At 44.4% G+C, this 20,103-nt stretch overlaps 1 protein-coding gene across 2 annotated transcripts in view; it reads right to left on the bottom strand.

Moving 5' to 3' along the window:
- LOC311118947 (protein AF-10-like) overlaps positions 1-20,103 on the bottom strand; it is a 58,878-nt gene that overhangs the window by 19,321 nt on the left and 19,454 nt on the right. For both annotated transcript variants that reach the window (XM_084193696.1, XM_084193697.1), the window contains 3 exons: positions 12,246-12,341; positions 11,693-12,026; positions 9,686-10,384 (listed from right to left, as the gene is read on the bottom strand). In XM_084193696.1, coding sequence (XP_084049822.1) covers positions 9,686-10,384; positions 11,693-12,026; positions 12,246-12,341 — 1,129 coding nt within the window. The remainder of the gene's footprint in view (positions 1-9,685; positions 10,385-11,692; positions 12,027-12,245; positions 12,342-20,103) is intronic.

Below are 20,103 nucleotides of genomic sequence, written 5' to 3'. Positions count from 1 at the left end.
TTAAAAGAGTTAGTGCTAAAAGGGTCATATGCAGATAGTTAAATAGTCAATCAATAGCTACCCGGACTAACTATTTAGCAGTCTTATGGCTTGGGGGTAGAAACTGTTCAGGGTACTGTTGGTTCCAGATTTGGTGCATTGGTACTGCTTGCCGTGCGGTAGCAGAGAGAACAGTCCATGACTTGGGTGGCTGGAGTCTTTGACAATTTTCAGGGCCTTTCTCTGACAACGCCTGGTATAGAGGTCCTGGATGGCAGGGAGCTTGGCCCCAGTGATGTACTGGGCCGTAGCCTTGTGGTCGGATGCCAAGCAGTTGCCATACCAAGTGGTGATGCAGCCAGTCAAGATGCTCTCAATGGTGCAGCTGTTTAACTTTTTGAGGATCTGAGGGCCCATGCCAAATCTTTTCAGCCTCCTGAGGGGGAAAAGGCGTTGTTGTGCCCTCTTCACGACTGTGTTGGTGTGTGTGGACCATGATAATTACTTAGTGATGGTGACACCGAGGAACTTGAAGCTTTCGACCTGCTCCACTACCGCCCCGTCGATGTGTTTCCTGTAGTCCACAGGACTACAGTTTCCTGTAGTCCACAATCAGTTCCTTTTTCTTGCTGACATTGTGGGAGAGGTTGTTGTCCTGGCACCACACTGCCAGGTCTCTGACCTCCACCCTGTAGGTCGTCTCATCGTTGTTGATGATCAAGCCTACCACTGTTGCGTCGTCTGCAAACTTAATGATGGTGTTGGGAGTCGTGTGCGACCACGCAGTCGTGAGTGAACAGGGAGTACAGGAGGGTACTAAGCACGCACCCCTGAGGTTCCCCTGTGTTGAGGATCAGCGTGGCGGATGTGTTGTTGCCTACCATCACCACCTGGAGGCGGCCCGTCAGCAGGTCCAGGATCCAGTTGCAGAGGAAGGTGTTTAATCCCAGGGTCCTTAGCTTAGTGATGAGCTTGGAGGGCACTATGGTGTTGAACGCTGATCTGTAGTCAATGAACAGCATTCTCACGTAGGTGTTCCTTTTGTCCAGGTGGGAAAGGGCAGTGTGGAGTGCAATAGAGATTACGTCGTCTGTGGATCTGTTGGGGCGGTATGTGAATTGGAGTTGGTCCTGTGTGTCTGGGATGATGGTGTTGATGTGAGCCATGACCAGCCTTTCATAGCAACAGATGTGAGTGCTACGGGGCGATAGTCATTTAGCCAGGTTACCTTGGCGTTCCTGACCACAGGGACTACGGTGGTCTGCTTGAAACGTGGGTATTACAGACTGGGTCAGGGAGAGGTTGAAAATGTCAGTGAAGACACTTGCCAGCTAGTCAGCGCATACTCAGAGTATGCGTCCTGGTAATCCGTCTGGTCCTGCGGCCTTGTGAATGTTGACCTGTTTAAAGATCTTACTCACATCGGCTACGGAGAGCGTGATCACACAGTCGTCCAGAACAGCTGGTGCTCTCATGCATGATTGAGTGTTGCTAGCCTCCAAGCGAGCATATTTACCTCGTCTGGTAGGCTCGTGTCACTGGACAGCTCACGGCTGGGATTCCCTTTGAAATCTGTGATAGTTTGCAAGCCCTGCCACATCCAACGAGCGTCAGAGCTGGTGTAGTAGGATTCGATCTTGGTCCTGTATTGACGCTTTGCCTGTTTGATGGTTTGCCGGAGGGCGTAGCGGGATTTCTTATAAACATCCGGATTACTGTCCCGCTCCTTGAAAGCGGCAGCTCTAGCCTTTAGCTCAGCACGGATGTTGCCTGTAATCCATGGCTTCTGGTTGGGATATGTATGCACGGTCACTGTGGGGACGACGTCGTCGATGCACTTATCAATGAAACTGGTGACTGATGTGGTAAACTCCTCAATGCCATATATTTTACAAAGATATTTGACATGGCTTTGAGATACGGAGCGCGCAAAATGCGCATAGGCCTCATTGGACGGTAGGCTACAACTGCAACGTTATTTTGGACATTAAAATGTACTGCTAGATTAATACATGGCTACTATGACTGGGTATTATCTTTTTATCTGAAGCCCTATTTTAACAGTAAAACATAACAACAACAGTATAATTGTCTACCCAAAATGCATTACAATCACTGGATTAGGTTGCACATTAAAATACTTTGAATCACAACATCATTAGATAAAACAACTTATTTCTTCAATACCATCATTGTAGACTATTACACTTTTTTAATAAAGCACTGTGAATGACTTTATAACATGATAGGCCTACAAATTGTTTATATTGCGTGGATGCCGCGGAAATAAATAAGTGCGACCAAAAAATGGTCTGGTGTCACAGTTTTTCTGATGGTGGCACCAGCCAAAAAATAATTCTCACCAGCCAAAAAATAATTACTAGGCCTATCATGTTATAAAGCCATTCACAGTGCTTTATTTAAAAATTCCAAATTGTAATTCTCCCATTCTCCTCTGCAGATCCTCTCAAGCTCTGTCAGGTTGGATGGAGAGCATCGTTGCACAGCTATTTTCAGGTCTCTCCTGAGATGTTTGTCGGGTTAAAGTCTGGGCTCTGGCTTGGCCACTCAAGGACACGCAGAGACTTGTTCCGAAGCCACTCCTGCATTGTTTAGGCACTGTCCTGTTGTAAGGTGAAGCTTCGCCCCAGTCTGAGGTCCTGAGCGCCCTGGAGCAGGTTTTCATCAAGGATCTCTCTGTACCTTGGTCTGTTCATCTTTCCCTCGATCCTGACTAGTCTCCCAGTCCCTGCCACTGAAAAACATCCACAAAGCATGATGCTGCCACAACCATGCCTCACCGTAGGGATGGTGCCAGGTTTCCTCCAGACATGACGCTTGGCATTCAGGTCAAAGAGTTCAATCTTCGTTTCATCAGACCAGAGAATCTTGTTTCTAATGGTCTGAGTCCTTTAAGTGCCTTTTGGCAAACTCCAAGGAACTCTGGAGCGTGACCATCAGGTTCTTGGTCACCTCCCTGACCAAGGCCCTTGCCCTTCTCCCCAAATTGCTGTTTGGCGGGGCGGCCAGCTCTAGGAAGAGTCTTGGTGGTTCCAAACATCTTCCATTTAACAATGATGGAGGCCACTGTGTTCTTGGGGACCTTCAATGCAGCAGAAATGTTTGGGTACCCTTCCCTAGATCTGTGCCTCGACACAATCCTGTCTCAGAGCTATACGGACAATTTCATTTAACCTCATGGCTTGGTTTTTGTTCTGACATGCACTGTCAACTGTGGGACCTTATATAGACAGGTGTGTGCCTTTCCAAATCATGTCCAATCAATGGAATTTACCACAGGTGGACTCCAATTAAGTTGTAGAAACAGGATGCAACTGAGCTCAATTTCGGGTCTCATAGCAAAGGGTCTGAATAATAATGTCAATAAGGTATTTCTGTTTTTTTATTTTTAATAAATGTGTAAACATTTCTAAAAACCTGTTTCGCTTTGTCATTATGGGGTATTGCATGTAGATTGATGAGGACATTTTTTATTTAATCCATTTTAGAATAAGGCTGTAAAGTAACAAAATGTGGAAAAAGGGGGCTCTGAATACTTTCCGAATGCACTTTAGATACAAAAGTATGTTGCTGACAGTTGTATAAATTCGAGCACACAGCCATGCAATCTCCATAGACAAACATTGGCAGTAGAATGGCCTTACTGAAGAGTTCAGTGACTTTCAACGTGGCACCGTCATAGGATGCCACCTTTCCAACAAGTCAGTTCGTCACATTTCTGACCTGGTCAACTGTAAGTGCTGTTATTGTGAAGTGGAAACATCTTGGAGCAACAACGGCTCAGTAGCAAAGTGGTAGGCCACACAAGCTCACAGAATGGGACCGCCAAGTGCTGAAGTGCGCAGTGGGTAAAAATCGTCTGTCCTTGCAACACTCACTACCGAGTTCCAAATTGCCTCTGGAAGCAACGTCAGAACAATAACTGTTCAAATCAAATTTGATTGGTCACATACACATATTTAGCAGATGTTATTGCGGGTGTAGCAAAGTGCTTGTTCGTCGGGAGCTTCATGAAATGGGTTTCCATGGCCGAGCAGCTGCACACAAGCCTAAGATCACCATGCGCAATGCCAAGCATCGGCTGGAGTGGTGTAAAGCTCGCCGCCATTGGATTCTGGAGCAGTTTAAATGCGTTCTCTGGAGTGATAAATCACACTTCACCATCTGGCAGTCCGATGGACGAATCTGGGTTTGGCGGATGCCAGGAGAACGCTAACTGCCCGAATGCATAGTGCCAACTGTAAAGTTTGGTGGAGGAGGAATAATGGTCTGGCGCTGTTTTTCATTGTTCGGGCTAGGGCCCCTTAGTTCCAGTGAAGGGAAATCTTAATGCTACAGCATACAATGACATTCTAGACGATTCTGTGCTTCCAACTGTGGCAACAGTTTGGGGAAGGCCCTTTCCTGTTTCAGCATGACAATGCCCCATTGCACAAAGGAAGGTCCATACAGAAATTGTTTGTTGAGATCGGTGTGGAAGAACTTGACTGGCCTGCACAGAGCCCTGACCTCAACCTCATCGAAAACCTGTGGGATGAATAGGAATGCCGACTGCGAGCCAGGCCTAATCGCCCAACATCAGTGCCTGACCTCCCTAATGCTCGTCGCTGAATGGAAGCAAGTCCCCACAGCAATGTGTCAACATCTAGTGGAAAGCCTTCCCAGAAGAGTGGAGGCTGTTATACAGTGGCTTGCGAAAGTATTCACCCCCCTTGGTATTTTTCCTATTTTGTTGCCTTACAACCTGGAATTAAAATGGATTTTGGGGAGGTTTGTATCATTTGATTTACAATACATGCCTACCACTTTGAAGATGCAAAATACATTTTTTGGTGAAACAAACAAGAACTAAGACCAGTAAGACCTGGCGGCGTAGTGTGTTACTGATGGTAGGCTTTGTTACTTTGGTCCCAGCTCTCTGCAGGTCATTCACTAGGTCCCCCCGTGTGGTTCTGGGATTTTTGCTCACCGTTCTTGTGATCATTTTGACCCCACGGGGTGAGATCTTGCGTGGAGCCCCAGATCGAGGGAGATGTCTTCCATTTCCTAATAATTGCTCCCACAGTTGATTTCTTCAAACCAAGCTGCTTACCTATTGCAGATTCAGTCTTCCCAGCCTGGTGCAGGTCTACAATTTTGTTTCTGGTGTCCTTTGACAGCTCTTTGGTCTTGGCCATAGTGGAGTTTGGACTGTGACTGTTTGAGGTTGTGGACAGGTGTCTTTTATACTGATAACAAGTTCAAACAGGTGCCATTAATACAGGTAACAAGTGGCGGACAGAGGAGCCTCTTAAAGAAGAAGTTACAGGTCTGTGAGAGCCAGAAATCTTGCTTGTTTGTAGGTGACCAAATACTTATTTTCCACCATAATTTGCAAATAAATTCATGAAAAATCCTACAATGTGATTTTCTGGAGAAAACAAATCTCAATTTGTCTGTCATAGTTGACGTGTACCTATGATGAAAATTACAGGCCTCTCTCATCTTTTTAAGTGGGAGAACTTGCACAATTGGTGGCTGACTAAATACTTTTTTCCCCCACTGTATGTATGTGACTTCTGAAGGTAATTGGTTGCACCAGATCTTATTTAGGGGCATCATAGCAAAGGGGGTGAATATATATGCACGCACCACTTTTCCGCTATTTATTTTTTAGAAATGTTTTAAACCAATTGACTATTTTGTGTATGTCCGTTACATGAAATCCAAATAAAAATCCATTTAAATTACAGTTTGTAATGCAACAAAATAGGACAAACGCCGAGGGGGATTAATAATTTTGCAAGGCACTGTAGCAGCAAAGGGGGGACCAACTCCATATGAATGCCCATGATTTTGGAATGAGATGTTCGACGAGCATGTGTCCACATTCTTTTGGTCATGTAGTGTATTTTTGATATTACCCTAATAAAGTTTTGAAATGTTTGTGAAGGTTTGGTGTGGTGTTGCTATTGGACTATTATACTGCAGGCCTATGATATAAAGGAGGTGCGCACAGGTGCTCCAACTGACTTCGACAGTTGAACTTGAGGTGAGGAAGAATGTGTTTAGGCCTACCAGAGTTATTCCTATAACAATATAATGCTTATCTTTATAAAAAATATTCTAATTGCAAATTAACGAATTTGCCTCCTTCTGTATGCCTATATCTGTATAGCAGACACAGTAGCCTATCTGACAAGTATAAAGAAATGCATGTCGGTGTCGTAGCATGCCACCTGCATATCTCTATCTCTCTCGCTATCGCTCTCTCTCTCTCTGGGACTAGGCCTAAGCTTCTCTTCCTTTATATTTATTTTTTAAAATATTAATACAGAGGACACCTAAGCCAATAGGCCTATGCATGCAATGCCCTGATGCATTTAGTGCTCAAATCTCCAGCAGCTGAACCATGAAGAGGACAACTACTGTTTTAGTAAGCCACATTTTTGCATTTGCTACAGATCGAAACACAAGGAATAGTGTTTTTGTAATTAGTTTTAAGCTGTTTTTAAGGACACGTAAATGTGGCTCATTTGCCAATATCCCTCGTTTATTCATGACGCTGGCTGCGTTGGTGGTCACTGGACGGCCTAATGGGTTACGCACCCAATGCATATGGATGACCAGTAAACTTCTCAAATGTCCGATAAATTAAAATCTTCCCGGTCACTAGTCTGGCGCCTGAAACCCTGACACACACACACACACACACACACACACACGCACACACGCACACACGCACACACGCACATTCACAAACACACATTCACACATATAGCTACAGGTGAGGGGAAGGAAGGGAGAAGAAACATGGATAGCCTATAGAACAGGGGAGCACCTATAGATCCAGCAGAGGTCAATGAAACGCAGACCGTGGGGGATAGGACGCTGCCGGATTGGTGCACATTCAACAAACCTGATCTAACAAAGTGGATATTTGTCAACTCCGTCATGACTGATGTATTGTAACAGGCCCACAATGTGGTTACTAAAGTCTGATTTTGATATATTTGGCCGTTTTCGCTGCATAACATTTAGAAGTTGTTCCTTTTCAAGTTTAGAAGTGACTGCTAAATGCTAACTCCCGTTCGTATAAGCTGGTGGCATAGCTAGCATACAGAAATCGGTGGTGGTAGTCAAAGTAGTTTTTAACTGTAATGAAGTTGATTGGTGACAATGACATGAACATGTATTGGGGTTAAAATCCATACAAGCAATATACTCTGATTTTTACCATAACATACTGTGAAATACACATATAAACAACAGCGTAAATGTAGGCTAATTTTGCTTGGGGTCAATGAGCAGATTTGGGATCTTTCCCCCACGCGTTTCCATTGTTTGGTTAGAGTTCCATTGAGATCTTTACCGCATCTATAGAACAGAACAGGAGACAGCCTATAGAACAGGAGAGAGCCTATAGAACAGGAGAGAGCCTATACAACAGGAGAGAGCCTATACAACAGGAGAGAGCCTATACAACAGGAGAGAGCCTATACAACAGGAGAGAGCCTATACAACAGGAGAGAGCCTATACAACAGGAGAGAGCCTATACAACAGGAGAGAGCCTATACAACAGGAGAGAGCCTATACAACAGGAGAGAGCCTATACAACAGGAGAGAGCCTATACAACAGGAGACAGCCTATACAACAGGAGACAGCCTATACAACAGGAGACAGCCTATACAACAGGAGACAGCCTATACAACAGGAGACAGCCTATACAACAGGAGACAGCCTATACAACAGGAGAGAGCCTATACAACAGGAGAGAGCCTATACAACAGGAGAGAGCCTATACAACAGGAGAGAGCCTATACAACAGGAGAGAGCCTATACAACAGGAGAGAGCCTATACAACAGGAGAGAGCCTATACAACAGGAGAGAGCCTATACAACAGGAGAGAGCCTATACAACAGGAGAGAGCCTATACAACAGGAGAGAGCCTATACAACAGGAGAGAGCCTATACAACAGGAGAGAGCCTATACAACAGGAGAGAGCCTATACAACAGGAGAGAGCCTATACAACAGGAGAGAGCCTATACAACAGGAGAGAGCCTATACAACAGGAGAGAGCCTATACAACAGGAGAGAGCCTATACAACAGGAGAGAGCCTATACAACAGGAGAGAGCCTATACAACAGGAGAGAGCCTATAGAACAGGAGAGAGCCTATACAACAGGAGAGAGCCTATACAACAGGAGAGAGCCTATACAACAGGAGAGAGCCTATACAACAGGAGAGAGCCTATACAACAGGAGAGAGCCTATACAACAGGAGAGAGCCTATACAACAGGAGAGAGCCTATACAACAGGAGAGAGCCTATACAACAGGAGACAGCCTATACAACAGGAGACAGCCTATACAACAGGAGACAGCCTATACAACAGGAGACAGCCTATACAACAGGAGACAGCCTATACAACAGGAGACAGCCTATACAACAGGAGACAGCCTATACAACAGGAGACAGCCTATACAACAGGAGACAGCCTATACAACAGGAGAGAGCCTATACAACAGGAGAGAGCCTATACAACAGGAGAGAGCCTATACAACAGGAGAGAGCCTATACAACAGGAGAGAGCCTATACAACAGGAGAGAGCCTATACAACAGGAGACAGCCTATACAACAGGAGACAGCCTATACAACAGGAGAGAGCCTATACAACAGGAGAGAGCCTATACAACAGGAGAGAGCCTATACAACAGGAGAGAGCCTATACAACAGGAGAGAGCCTATACAACAGGAGAGAGCCTATACAACAGGAGAGAGCCTATACAACAGGAGAGAGCCTATACAACAGGAGAGAGGCTATACAACAGGAGAGAGGCTATACAACAGGAGAGAGTCTATACAACAGGAGACAGCCTATAGAACAGGAGACAGCCTATAGAACAGGAGACAGCCTATAGAACAGGAGACAGCCTATAGAACAGGAGACAGCCTATAGAACAGGAGACAGCCTATAGAACAGGAGACAGCCTATAGAACAGGAGACAGCCTATAGAACAGGAGACAGCCTATAGAAGAGGAGAGGGGGAAGAGAGAAAGAGATAAGCTGGCAAAGAGGAATGAAAGAGGACACGGTAGAAATAGAGAATAAAGGCAAGAGAGAGAATAAGGGGAACAAATATGGTGATTATGAGGGATAGAGAGAAGAAAGCCAGAAGGATGCAGAGAGACATTTCCTGCAGCAGAAGGGAACTCCAAAGCATTGACTCAGTTGCCAAGCAACAGAACACAAGATGAAACGAGACAGAGAGCACTTCAGTGTGCGTGTGCTGGTTTGTTTCAGACGGACAGACACACAGACACACGAGCAGTGTAGTCCAGCAGGGTTCACAGCACTCTAACCCTCCTCTGCTCTCTAACAGTCTAATACAAGATCTACTAATTGCCTGTTCAACCCTCCTCCCATCTCCTCTTCCCTCCCCCTCTTCCTTCCATCTATCCTCTCCTGTGCTTTTCTCTTCCCACCCTCCCCTTTAACCCCACCTTCTCTCCAGCACTGAAGCTCAATACTCTCCAGTGGTTTCCTCTCATCCTTTCCTCAGCTGCTTTAGGCAGCTCTCTCCTATTTAGCCCACAGTCATCAGTCTTCACCACAACATTACACGGCTGCTGACACAAAACATGCTTTGATAAAATAAGCAATGAAAGAGAGTGAGGTAAGTGTGTGCGTGTGTCCTACCGGTGCCAGAGGGAGTAGAGGTGACTCCGTGACACGGCAGACTGCCGTTCCTCAGTAGGGAAGGAGACTTCTGGATCCCACCGCTAATACCAACACCCAGCAGACCTCTCTCTCCTACTCTCTCTCCTCCACCTCCTCCGGGCCGGCCTGGCAGAGCGCTGGTAGAGGAGGGGGAAGGAGAGGAGGATGAGGTGGCGCAGAGAGAAGAGGAGGGGAGAGGTAGCGGTGCTGTGTGGTGCTCAGGTCCGTCTGTAGCCTTGCCGTCCGGAACACTAAAGCAGGGTCCGTATCGGTTCCTCCAGTTTCCTCTCTTCTTCTTCTCCTTCACCCCTTCTTCTCCTCCTTCTCCTCCTCCCCCAATCCCTGGCCCAGAGGAGGAGGCAGCAGAGGAAGAGGAGGATGATGAGGGCCGTTTGTAGCCGGCTGTGGAAGCAATGTTCCCCGTCGGCTCGCTGTGAGAGTTCTCGTACAGTTTACCTCCGGCTACGCAGCCAGGAAGTGACATCATTGAGCCGAAGGTGCTGAGCGACGCCATGCACTCAGAGGCCGTGACCTCACTGGGCTTCACTAGGCAACGGCTGAAAGAGGGCGAAGAGAAGGAGTCCCCGCCTCCGGAGCGCAGCGACGGATCAGAGAAGCCCAGGAAGTCAGAGGTGGGAGGAATCAAGGTGGAGGACGTCTTATTGGACAGCAGGAGGGCTGGGAGAGAGAGAGAGAGAGGAGAAGCTGTTTGGAGACTTAAAACACACACAAGCTAAGTTTCCATCCGATTGGCGACAGATTTATGCAAATATTCTCAAATCTGCATAAAGAAAATATGCGCATTTTCCCACCAGTGGTGTGTTTCCACCAAACAGACTTACAATCAATAAGTGATGACATAGTGCACACAAAAGTACTTTTTCGCTTAAGTTTTCATGTACCGAATAAACATAGAAAAGTTCAATGTGTTTGCATCGCATTTTCAACTCTACCGATAGTTTTGTCACAAAAACTGTTTTGTTAAAGAGCAAATGTGCCTACTCTGGCACGTGCGATCTAGCCAACAGCTCGCGGATACAGTGCGCGTAGGCTGTGCAGGTAGTCTAGCGTACATGATGATGACGATTTACTTGTCAAACAGCAGTCAAGCATGGATCATCATGTCACCAGAATAAGACCCTCGATATTTATTAGAAAGGAGCATCAACCGATGTCATGCACTTTCACCACACTGTGAAGTTCAACATCATTTATTTAATCTGTAGCATAATAAACTTTATGGTTTCCTGAGTGGTAGTGGGAGGACCACACACCATATCATCGCGTAACTCCAAGTTTACTTCAATATGACGGTTATTATATCAATATTTGCACACATAGGTGTTTCCACCATCATTTCACACAATTTATTTTACCGCCACAAAAAGATCCCACCATGTCGAACAAACAAATGATCTGTCGCCATTTATAAAATTACACTGAAAATTCCTGTATCCATCACAGCTGTCGTTATTGTTTTTATACAGTATGTCTTTACTCGCATAAAAACTGTGGATGGAAAGGTGGTTCCACACACACACACCCTCTGGCACTGCCAGACACATAGAAGCACCAGTAACTGATAAGATAGCTATTTTAACTCCTCTCGCTTTCTTTCCCTCCAATAGTCATCCCCTTGGTCCTCAGTCTCCTGTTGGACTGTGAGACTGTTTCCCCACTAGATGCCACTTAAAACACGTCAGCCCTCCAGACTTGACCCCTCGAGGCTGACACACACACACACACAAGCTGCCACAGGGGGCCGGAGTCAAGGGAGACTCATGGCGTCTGAGCGCTCTAGTGTGTGTGTGTGTGTGTGTGTGTGTGTGTGTGTGTGCGCGCGCACGGCGGAGCTCCCAGATTACAGGAGCCAGGGTCTAGCCAAGGAGACGACGCTATTATCTTGGCCATATGCTAACTCTGGCCAACATCCAACAACTGTCAGACACAGGCACGCCGCACACGTAAACAGTGCATCAATCTCACCTTGATGAAAGGTTCCAGTGGAGGAGGCGGCAGTGGAGGAGGTTGCCGTAGTGACCACAGCAGAGGGGAGGGGCTTCCCAGGTGTGAGGGACTTGCGTCCGCGCTGAACACCAATCCCTTGGCTAATGCTCTTCTTGCCCTGTTTGACCTCCGACCCCGGTTTGCCTTCTGACCCTGTGGGGGGGCAGTCCTTAGCACCCCCGGAGTGCACCGGCACTTCCTGGAAGTTGGCGGTGGTGAAACGGGCAGCACTGTCGTCCAATCGCTTTTGAGAGGAGGCGGGCATAGAGGAGACTCCTCCTCCACCACTGCTGCTGCTGCTGCTGTTGTAACTCTGAGAGCGGGATGAGGATAGGAGAGGACAGGAGGAAAAGACAGGAGAGGAGGGGGAGTATGTGAGAGGTCAGTCCTGCATAATGCCTAACAGAGCTAGTCAATGTTCATCTGACATTAAACCCACAGAGTGAGACAGTGAGACGGAGAGACAGAGAGAAAGAAAGAAAGAGAGAGAGAGGGAGGGAGGGAGCTGGGCGCAGAGGAGGAGAGAGCTCACCTTGTCTGAGGCAACCATGAGAGTTGGCGCAAGGGAAGGGGAGAGCTCTAGAGTCTTCTTGTATTTGGGTTTGTGTCTCTCCCTCTCTTTGTGTTTCTGAGGAGAGAGAAGGGAGGGATGAGCGTTACGGAAGGACAAGAAAGCGGAGGATGAGACAGATGAGTGTCTGGGTTTCTCTGGTCCCAAACCTATGGCACTGCTTCTGAAAGAGAAAATTAGAGCGAAAGAGAGAGAAAGGTAGAGCGAAATAGAGAAAACTGATCTTTAATTCACAGCCCCAGTCTGAGGTGAAAGGATGGTTCTACTGCAATGAAAAGAGAATAAAAAAACAAAGTGCTTAAAACAGAAGAAAGAGATTAAAATCTGCAGACACTTGGTTTTTTGTCTTCTTAGTGAGAGACTCCACCCAACCAGATCCATGGCCTAAACCCCTTAGAACTCAATTTACACCCTTAGTTACACACACCCTCACTTCTCTCACCCCAGAGGGCCAAACCCCCTGCAGGTGTGAAAATATGCAGTGATCCTGTGAGACAACATGAGACTTAACATGCTACTGACAGACAGCACCATGACAACCATCGACCCTGCCCCCAGCATCCCTCTCTCTTTTCTCTCCACCAACCCTCTCTCTACCTCAATCCCTCTGTTGTCCTCCTGTCTTTTCCTTCACTGTAGCTTCCAATATTTCTTTCACTGTAGCTCCCAGGGTGTGTGGGTGTGTCAGGGCTGGTAGCTCATTGTAGCTAACTATACATGTGTCTGTGTGTGTGTGTGTTTAACAGGGTAGGTTCCCGGGGATTTCCCTTGTTGTTTCTCATTAACATTCCAGCGGTAGGTGTTGATGGACAGAGTTAGGCTGAGAGGGTCAAATGTCCACAAACACATCCACTTTTTCACTTTGCACACTTGGAGAGACTCCCCCCTTATCAGAGCTGGAGACATGGAGAAGAAAAGGGAGGGAGGGAAAAGAGGAAAACAGGGGGGAAATAATCCACCCTAGCCTGGCAGGAATTCCCTTGGGCAGTTTCCTGCAGGCTCTCTGACCAGCCGGTGTGTGTGTGTGTGTGTTTCTTGCAGACTGTATGAGTGGCCTGAGGAAGGAGAGGCTTTTAGCCCCTTGTTATTTGGCTGCAGGGTTTGGAAATAGATAGGCGCACACACACACACACACACACACACACACACACACACACACACACATCTGAGCCTTCTGACCCCTGACCCTGGAATGTGGAGGGGGTAGGAGGGAGGGGTCCTCTTGCTAATGCAAATCAGGCTGTGTCACAAAAGCCAGGGCAAGGAAGGGAACACTAGGGACTGGACAAATGTGCCATCTCTGCTTATTTCACACGCACACACACCACCACTGCTCCATTAAAAGAATCACCCCAAAAAAACAGAGCAACAGGCTCACTCATGAGTCATATTCTAGTTGACTGACCATGTAATACAGGAGCATGCTCAATGCACTCACATATTACATGGTATTGTGAACAATGTCAGCTAAAAACTCAAGATCTCGAAAACATCAAGTTCAGAAAATCAATTGGCTTTCTTTCGCAGTCCAAAAAGAATACAGTGAAAAAACTACCTACAACTGAAACACACAAAAAAACTGGCAATGGACTACAGGCACATTATCCAAATCAGGAAAAACTCAGACGTTTTATCGAATGAGGTGGAGCGATAAGGAGTGGGCCAATCGGGTGAGGGAAACAGATTGATGGAGCGGGTGACTTCCTCTGATGTCATAAAGGAAGAGGATACATGGCCAGAGACCATGGTCCTGTTCATACACCTTAAAGATGAGCTCAGAAACATGACATCAAAGACTACCTTTAACCATGCATCTTTCCTTTTTTCCATCCTATATGTAATCACTGATCTAATATGGATGGATAGGTGAAAACTAGGGTTCCACTACATAGATTATACCTACACTGTCATGTCAGATAAGTGGTAACTACGGAAGGGAGGAAGGATGGATGGAAGGATGCATGTGTAAGGTATTAGAACAGGCCCACAGCCAGAATAGAGAATCGATGACGCTGGACAGAAAACCATACGCTCTCTCTCACACAGTAGTGGCTTAGTCGGCTGAGAGTCTATGCCACTAACAGGACTGTGACTGATTAACTCTGACTGGTTTATAAAGTGTTGGTTAGAGACCGTGATCCCTGGTGCCTCACATGATAATTCAAAGGACCTAGGACAAGGGTGTCAAACAAATTTTTCCCAGAGGGCCGCACATAAAATGTGTTCTAACTCTTCACCGTCAACATAAAAAAAAAAATATTTGTCCTCTATCCATCACTTTTGAAATGTTAGATGCTCACTGACTGTCTAGCTTTCGCATCAATGACTGTTAGCAAGTCGGACAGAAGAGACTATAATTGTAGGTCCATAATAATTTCTACCCAGTTTCGATTTGGATTTTGTCATTTCAATGTTGATCGAGATCATTTTTCCACAGGGGAAAAAATAAATACACTGAACAAAAATATAAAACGCAACATGTAAAGTGTTGGTCCCATGTTTCATGAGCTGAAATAAAAGATCCCCGAAATTATCTGGTCACACCAGAAACTGACTGGTTTTCTGATCCACACCCCTACCTTTTGTTGTTGTTGGTATCTGTGACCAACAGATGCATATCTGTATTCCCAGTCATGTGAAATCTATAGATCAGGGCCTAATTTATTTATTTCAATTAACTGATATCCTTATATGAATTGTACTCATTACAATCTTTGAAATTGTTGGATGTTCTGTTTATATTTTTGCTCAGTGTATATACACATACATATATATACAAACACATACATACATACAGTTGAAGTTGGAAGTTTACATACAGTTAGGTTGGAGTCATTAAAACTTATTTTTCAACCACTCCACAAATGTCTTGTTAACATACTATAGTTTTGGCAAGTCGGTTAGGACATCTACTTTGTGCATGACACAAGTAATTTTTCCAACAATTGTTTACAGACACTCCAACAATTGTTTACAGACAGATTATTTCACTTATAATTCACTGTATCACAATTCCAATGAGTCAGAAGTTTACATACACTAAGTTGACTGTGCCTTTACACAGCTTGGAAAATTCCAGAAAATGATTTCATGGCTTTAGAAGCTTCTGATAGGCTAATTGACATCATTTGAGTCAATTGGAGGTGTACCTGTGGATGTATTTCAAGGCCTACCTTCAAACTCAGTGCCTCTTTGCTTGACATCATGGGAAAATCAAAAGAAATCAGCCAAGACCTTAGAAAAAAAATCGTAGACCTCCACAAGTCTGCTTCATCATTGGGAGCAATTTCCAAATGCCTGAAGGTACTACGTTCATTTATACAAACAATAGTACGCAAGTATAAACACCATGGGACCACACAGCCGTCATACCGCTCAGGAAGGAGACGCGTTCTGTCTCCTAGAGATGAACGTACTTTGGTGCGAAAAGTGCAAATCAATCCCAGAACAACAGCAAAGGACCTTGTGAAGATGCTGGACGAAACAGGTACAAAAGTATCTATATCCACAGTAAAACAAGTCCTATATCGACATAACCTGAAAGGCCGCTCAGCAAGGAGGAAGCCACTGCTCCAAAACCGCCATAAAAAAGCCAGACTACGGTTTGCAACTGCACATGGGGACAAAGATTGTACTTTTTGGAGAAATGTCCTCTGCTCTGATGAAACAAAAATAGAACTGTTTGGCCATTATGACCATCGTTATGTTTGGAGGAAAAAGGGGGACGCTTGCAAGCCGAAGAACACCATCCCAACCGCGAAGCACGGGGTTGGCATTATCATGCTGTGGGGGTGCATTGCTGCAGGAGGGACTGGTGCACTTCACAAAATAGATGGCATCATGAGGAAGGGAAATTATGTGGATATATTGAAGCAACATCTCAAGACATCAGTCAGGAAGTTAAATCTTCGTCGCAAATGGGTCTTCCAAATGGGCAGTGACCCCAAGCATACTTCCAAAGTTGTGGCAAAATGGCTTAAGGACAACAAAGTCAAGGTATTGGAGTGGCCATCACAAAGCCCTGACATCAATCCTATAAAAAATGTGTGGGCAGAACTGAAAAAACGTGTGCGAGCAAGCAGCCTTACAAACCTGACTCAGTTACACCAGCTCGGTCAGGAAGAATGGGCCAAAATTCACCCAACTTATTGTGGGAAGCTTGTGGAAGGCTACCCGAAACGTTTGACCCAAGTTAAACAATTTAAAGGCAATGCTACCAAATACTAATTGAGTATATGTAAACTTCTGACCCACTGGGAATGTGATGAAATAAATAAAATCTGAAATAAATAATTCCCTCTACTATTATTCTGACATTTCACATTCTTAAAATAAAGTGGTGATCCTAACTGACCTACGACAGGAATTATTACTAGGATTAAATGTCAGGAATTGTGAAAAACTGAGTTTAAATGTATTTGGCTAAAGTGTATGTAAACTTCCGACTTCAACTGTATGTATGTATGTATGTATGTATGTATGTATGTATGTATGTATGTATGTGTATATATATATATATATATATATATATATATATATATATATATATATATATATATATATATATATATATATATACACATATACATACTACCGTTCAAAAGTTTGGGGTCACTTAGAAATTCCCTTGCTTTCGAAAGACAATCATTTTTTTTGTCCATTAAAATAACATCAAATTGATCAGAAATACAGTGTAGACATTGTTAATGTTGTAAATGGCTATGGTAGCTGGAAACGGCTGATTTTTCATGGAATATCTACATAGGCGTACAGAGGCCCATTATCAGCAACCATCAGTCCTGTGTTCCAATGGCACGTTGTGTTTGCTAATCCAAGTTGATCATTTTAAAAGGCTAATTGATCATTAGAAAACCCTTTTGCAATTATGTAAGCACAGCTGAAAACTGTTGTGCTGATTAAAGAAGCAATAAAACTGGCCTTCTTGAGACTAGTTGAGTATCTGGAGCATCAGCAATTGTGGGTTCGATTACAGGCTCAAAATGGCCAGAAACAAATAACTTTCTTATTTTATTTTTATTGACCAGTCTGAGATATGGCTTTTTCTTTGCAACTCTGCCTAGAAGGTTAGCATCCCGGAGTCGCCTCTTCACTGTTGAGGTTGAGACTGGTGTTTTGCGGGTACTATTTAATGAAGCTGCCAGTTGAGGACCTGTGAGGCGTCTGTTTCTCAAACTAGACACTCTTTTATTTGTCCTCTTGATCAGTTGTGCACCGGGGCCTCCCACTTCCAGCTACAATATCCATTTACAACATCAACAACGTCTACACTGTATTTATGATAAATTTGATGTTATTTAAAAAATTGACAAAATAAATTGATTTTCTTTCGAAAAAAAATGACATTTCTAAGTGACCCCAAACTTTTGAACGGTAGTGTATATAGTACCAGTCAAAAGTTTGGACACACCTACTACACATTCAAGTGTTTTTCTTTATTTGTACTATTTTCTAATTGTAGAATAATAGTGAAGACATCAAAACTATGAAATAACACATATGGAATCATGTAGTAACCAAAACCGTGTTAAACTAATCAAAATATACTTTAGATTCTTCAAAGTAGCCACCCTTTGCCTTGATGACAGCTTTGCACACTCTTGGCATTCTCTCAACCAGCTTCATGAGGAATGCTTTTCCAACAGTCTTGAAGGAGTTCCCACATATGCTGAGCACTTGTTGGCTGCTTTTCCTTCACTCTGCGGTCCAACTCATCCCAAACCATCTCAATTGAGTTGAGATCGGGTGATTGTGGAGGCCAGGTCATCTGATGCAGCACTCCATCACTCTCCTTCTTGGTCAAATAGCCCTTACACAGCCTAGAGGTGTGTTTTGGGTCATTTCACTGTTGAAAAACAAATGATAGCCCCACTAAGCGCATACCTGATGGGATAGCGTATCGTTTCAGAATGCTACGGTAGCCATGCTGGTAAAGTGTGCCTTCAATTCTAAATAAATCACTAACAGTGTCAACAGCAAAGCACCCCCACACCATCACACCTCCTCCTCCATGCTTCACGGTGGGAACCACACATGCGGAGATCATCTGTTCACCTACTCTGTGTCTCACAAAGGCAGTTGGAACCAAATAGCTCACATTTGGACTCATCAGACAGATTTCCACCGGTCTAATGTCCATTGCTCGTGTTTCTTGGCCCAAGCAAGCCTCTTCTTATTATTGGTGTCCTTTAGTAGTGGTTTCTTTGCAGCAATTTGACCATGAAGGCCTGATTCACACAGTCTCCTCTGAACAGTTGATGTTGAGATGTGTCTGTTACTTGAACTCCGTGAAGCATTTATTTGGGCTGCAATCTGAGGTGCAATTAACTCTAATGAACTTATCCTCTGCAGCAGAGGTAACTCTGGGTCTTCCTTTCCTGTGGGGGTCCTCATGAGAGCCAGTTTTATCATAGCGCTTTATGGTTTTTGCGACTGCACTTGAAGAAACTTTCATAGTTCTTGAAATGTTCCATATTGACTGACTTTCATGTCTTAAAGTAATGATGGACTGTCATTTCTCTTTGCTTATTTGAGCTGCTCTTGCCATAATATGGACTTGGTCTTTTAACAAATAGGGCTATCTTCTGTATACTAACCCTACCTTGTCACAACACAACTGATTGGCTCAAACGCATTAAGAAGGAAAGAAATTCCACAAATTAACAAGGCACACCTGTTAATTGAAATGCATTCCAGGTGACTACCTCATGAAGCTGGTTGAGGTTTTGGTTACTACATGATTCCATTTGTGTTATTTCATAGTTTTGATGTCTTCACTATTATTCTACAATGTAGAAATAAAGAAAAACCCTAGAATGAGTACTATAGATAGATAGATAGATAGATAGATAGATAGATAGCAGGTAATCATTCTTAAAGTCATTACTTAACGTATTGAGTTCATATATAAATATATTAATATTTATAAATATACACTGACTGCGCAAGCAGCAGAACTTCTGGTTTCTCATTTTCCAGAATAAAATATCCACTTTTCATTACGTTCAGACCACATAATAGGGCAACAATACACTGAGTATACCAAACATTAGGAACACCTTCCTAATATTGAGTTGCACCCCACCCCCCCCCCCTCCTTTGCTCTCAGAACAGACTCAATTAAAATCGGGGCATGGACTCTACAAGATGTCAAAAGCGACCCACAGGGATGCTGGCCCATGTTGACTCCAATGCTTCCCACAGTTGTCAAGATGGCTGGATGTCCTTTGGGTGGTGGACCATTCTTGATACAGGAAACTGTTGAGCGTGAAAAACACAGCAGCGTTGCAGTTCTTGACACACTCAAACCGGTGCGCCTGGCACCTACTACCATACCCCGTTCCAAGGCACTTAAATATTTTGTCTTGCCCATTCACCTTCTGAATGGCACACATACACAATCCATGTCTCTACTGTCTCAAGGTTTAAAAATCCTTCTTTAAACCAGTCTCCTCCCCTTCATATTCACTGATTGAAGTGGATTTAACAAGTGACATCAATAAGGGACCATAACTTTCACCTGGATTCAGTTGAACAGTATGTCAAGGAAAGAACAGGTGTTCTTAATGTTTTGTATACTCAGCGTATGTGATTATACAGATATACTAATCACAATATTTCACATTGTTCGTCTGCATAATTAAAATCTAACACTCATTTGGATGAGACAAAGTCCCACTTGATCAATAGTTATTGCTCTCGTATCCTATGGTGCCAATGACATCTATAGTGCCACCAAATGGTCTGGTGCAGCCTTCTAAAGGTTGTAGTGACTTTATATTCACACAGCTTCTAAGGACAT

The sequence above is a fragment of the Coregonus lavaretus genome (genome assembly GCF_964263955.1).
Source record: "Coregonus lavaretus genome assembly, contig: HAP1_SCAFFOLD_1382, whole genome shotgun sequence".
In the NCBI taxonomy this organism is placed as follows: domain Eukaryota; kingdom Metazoa; phylum Chordata; class Actinopteri; order Salmoniformes; family Salmonidae; genus Coregonus; species Coregonus lavaretus.
The sequence above is the reverse complement of the archived record's forward strand: the minus strand, read 5'-3'. Positions and strand labels throughout refer to the sequence as shown.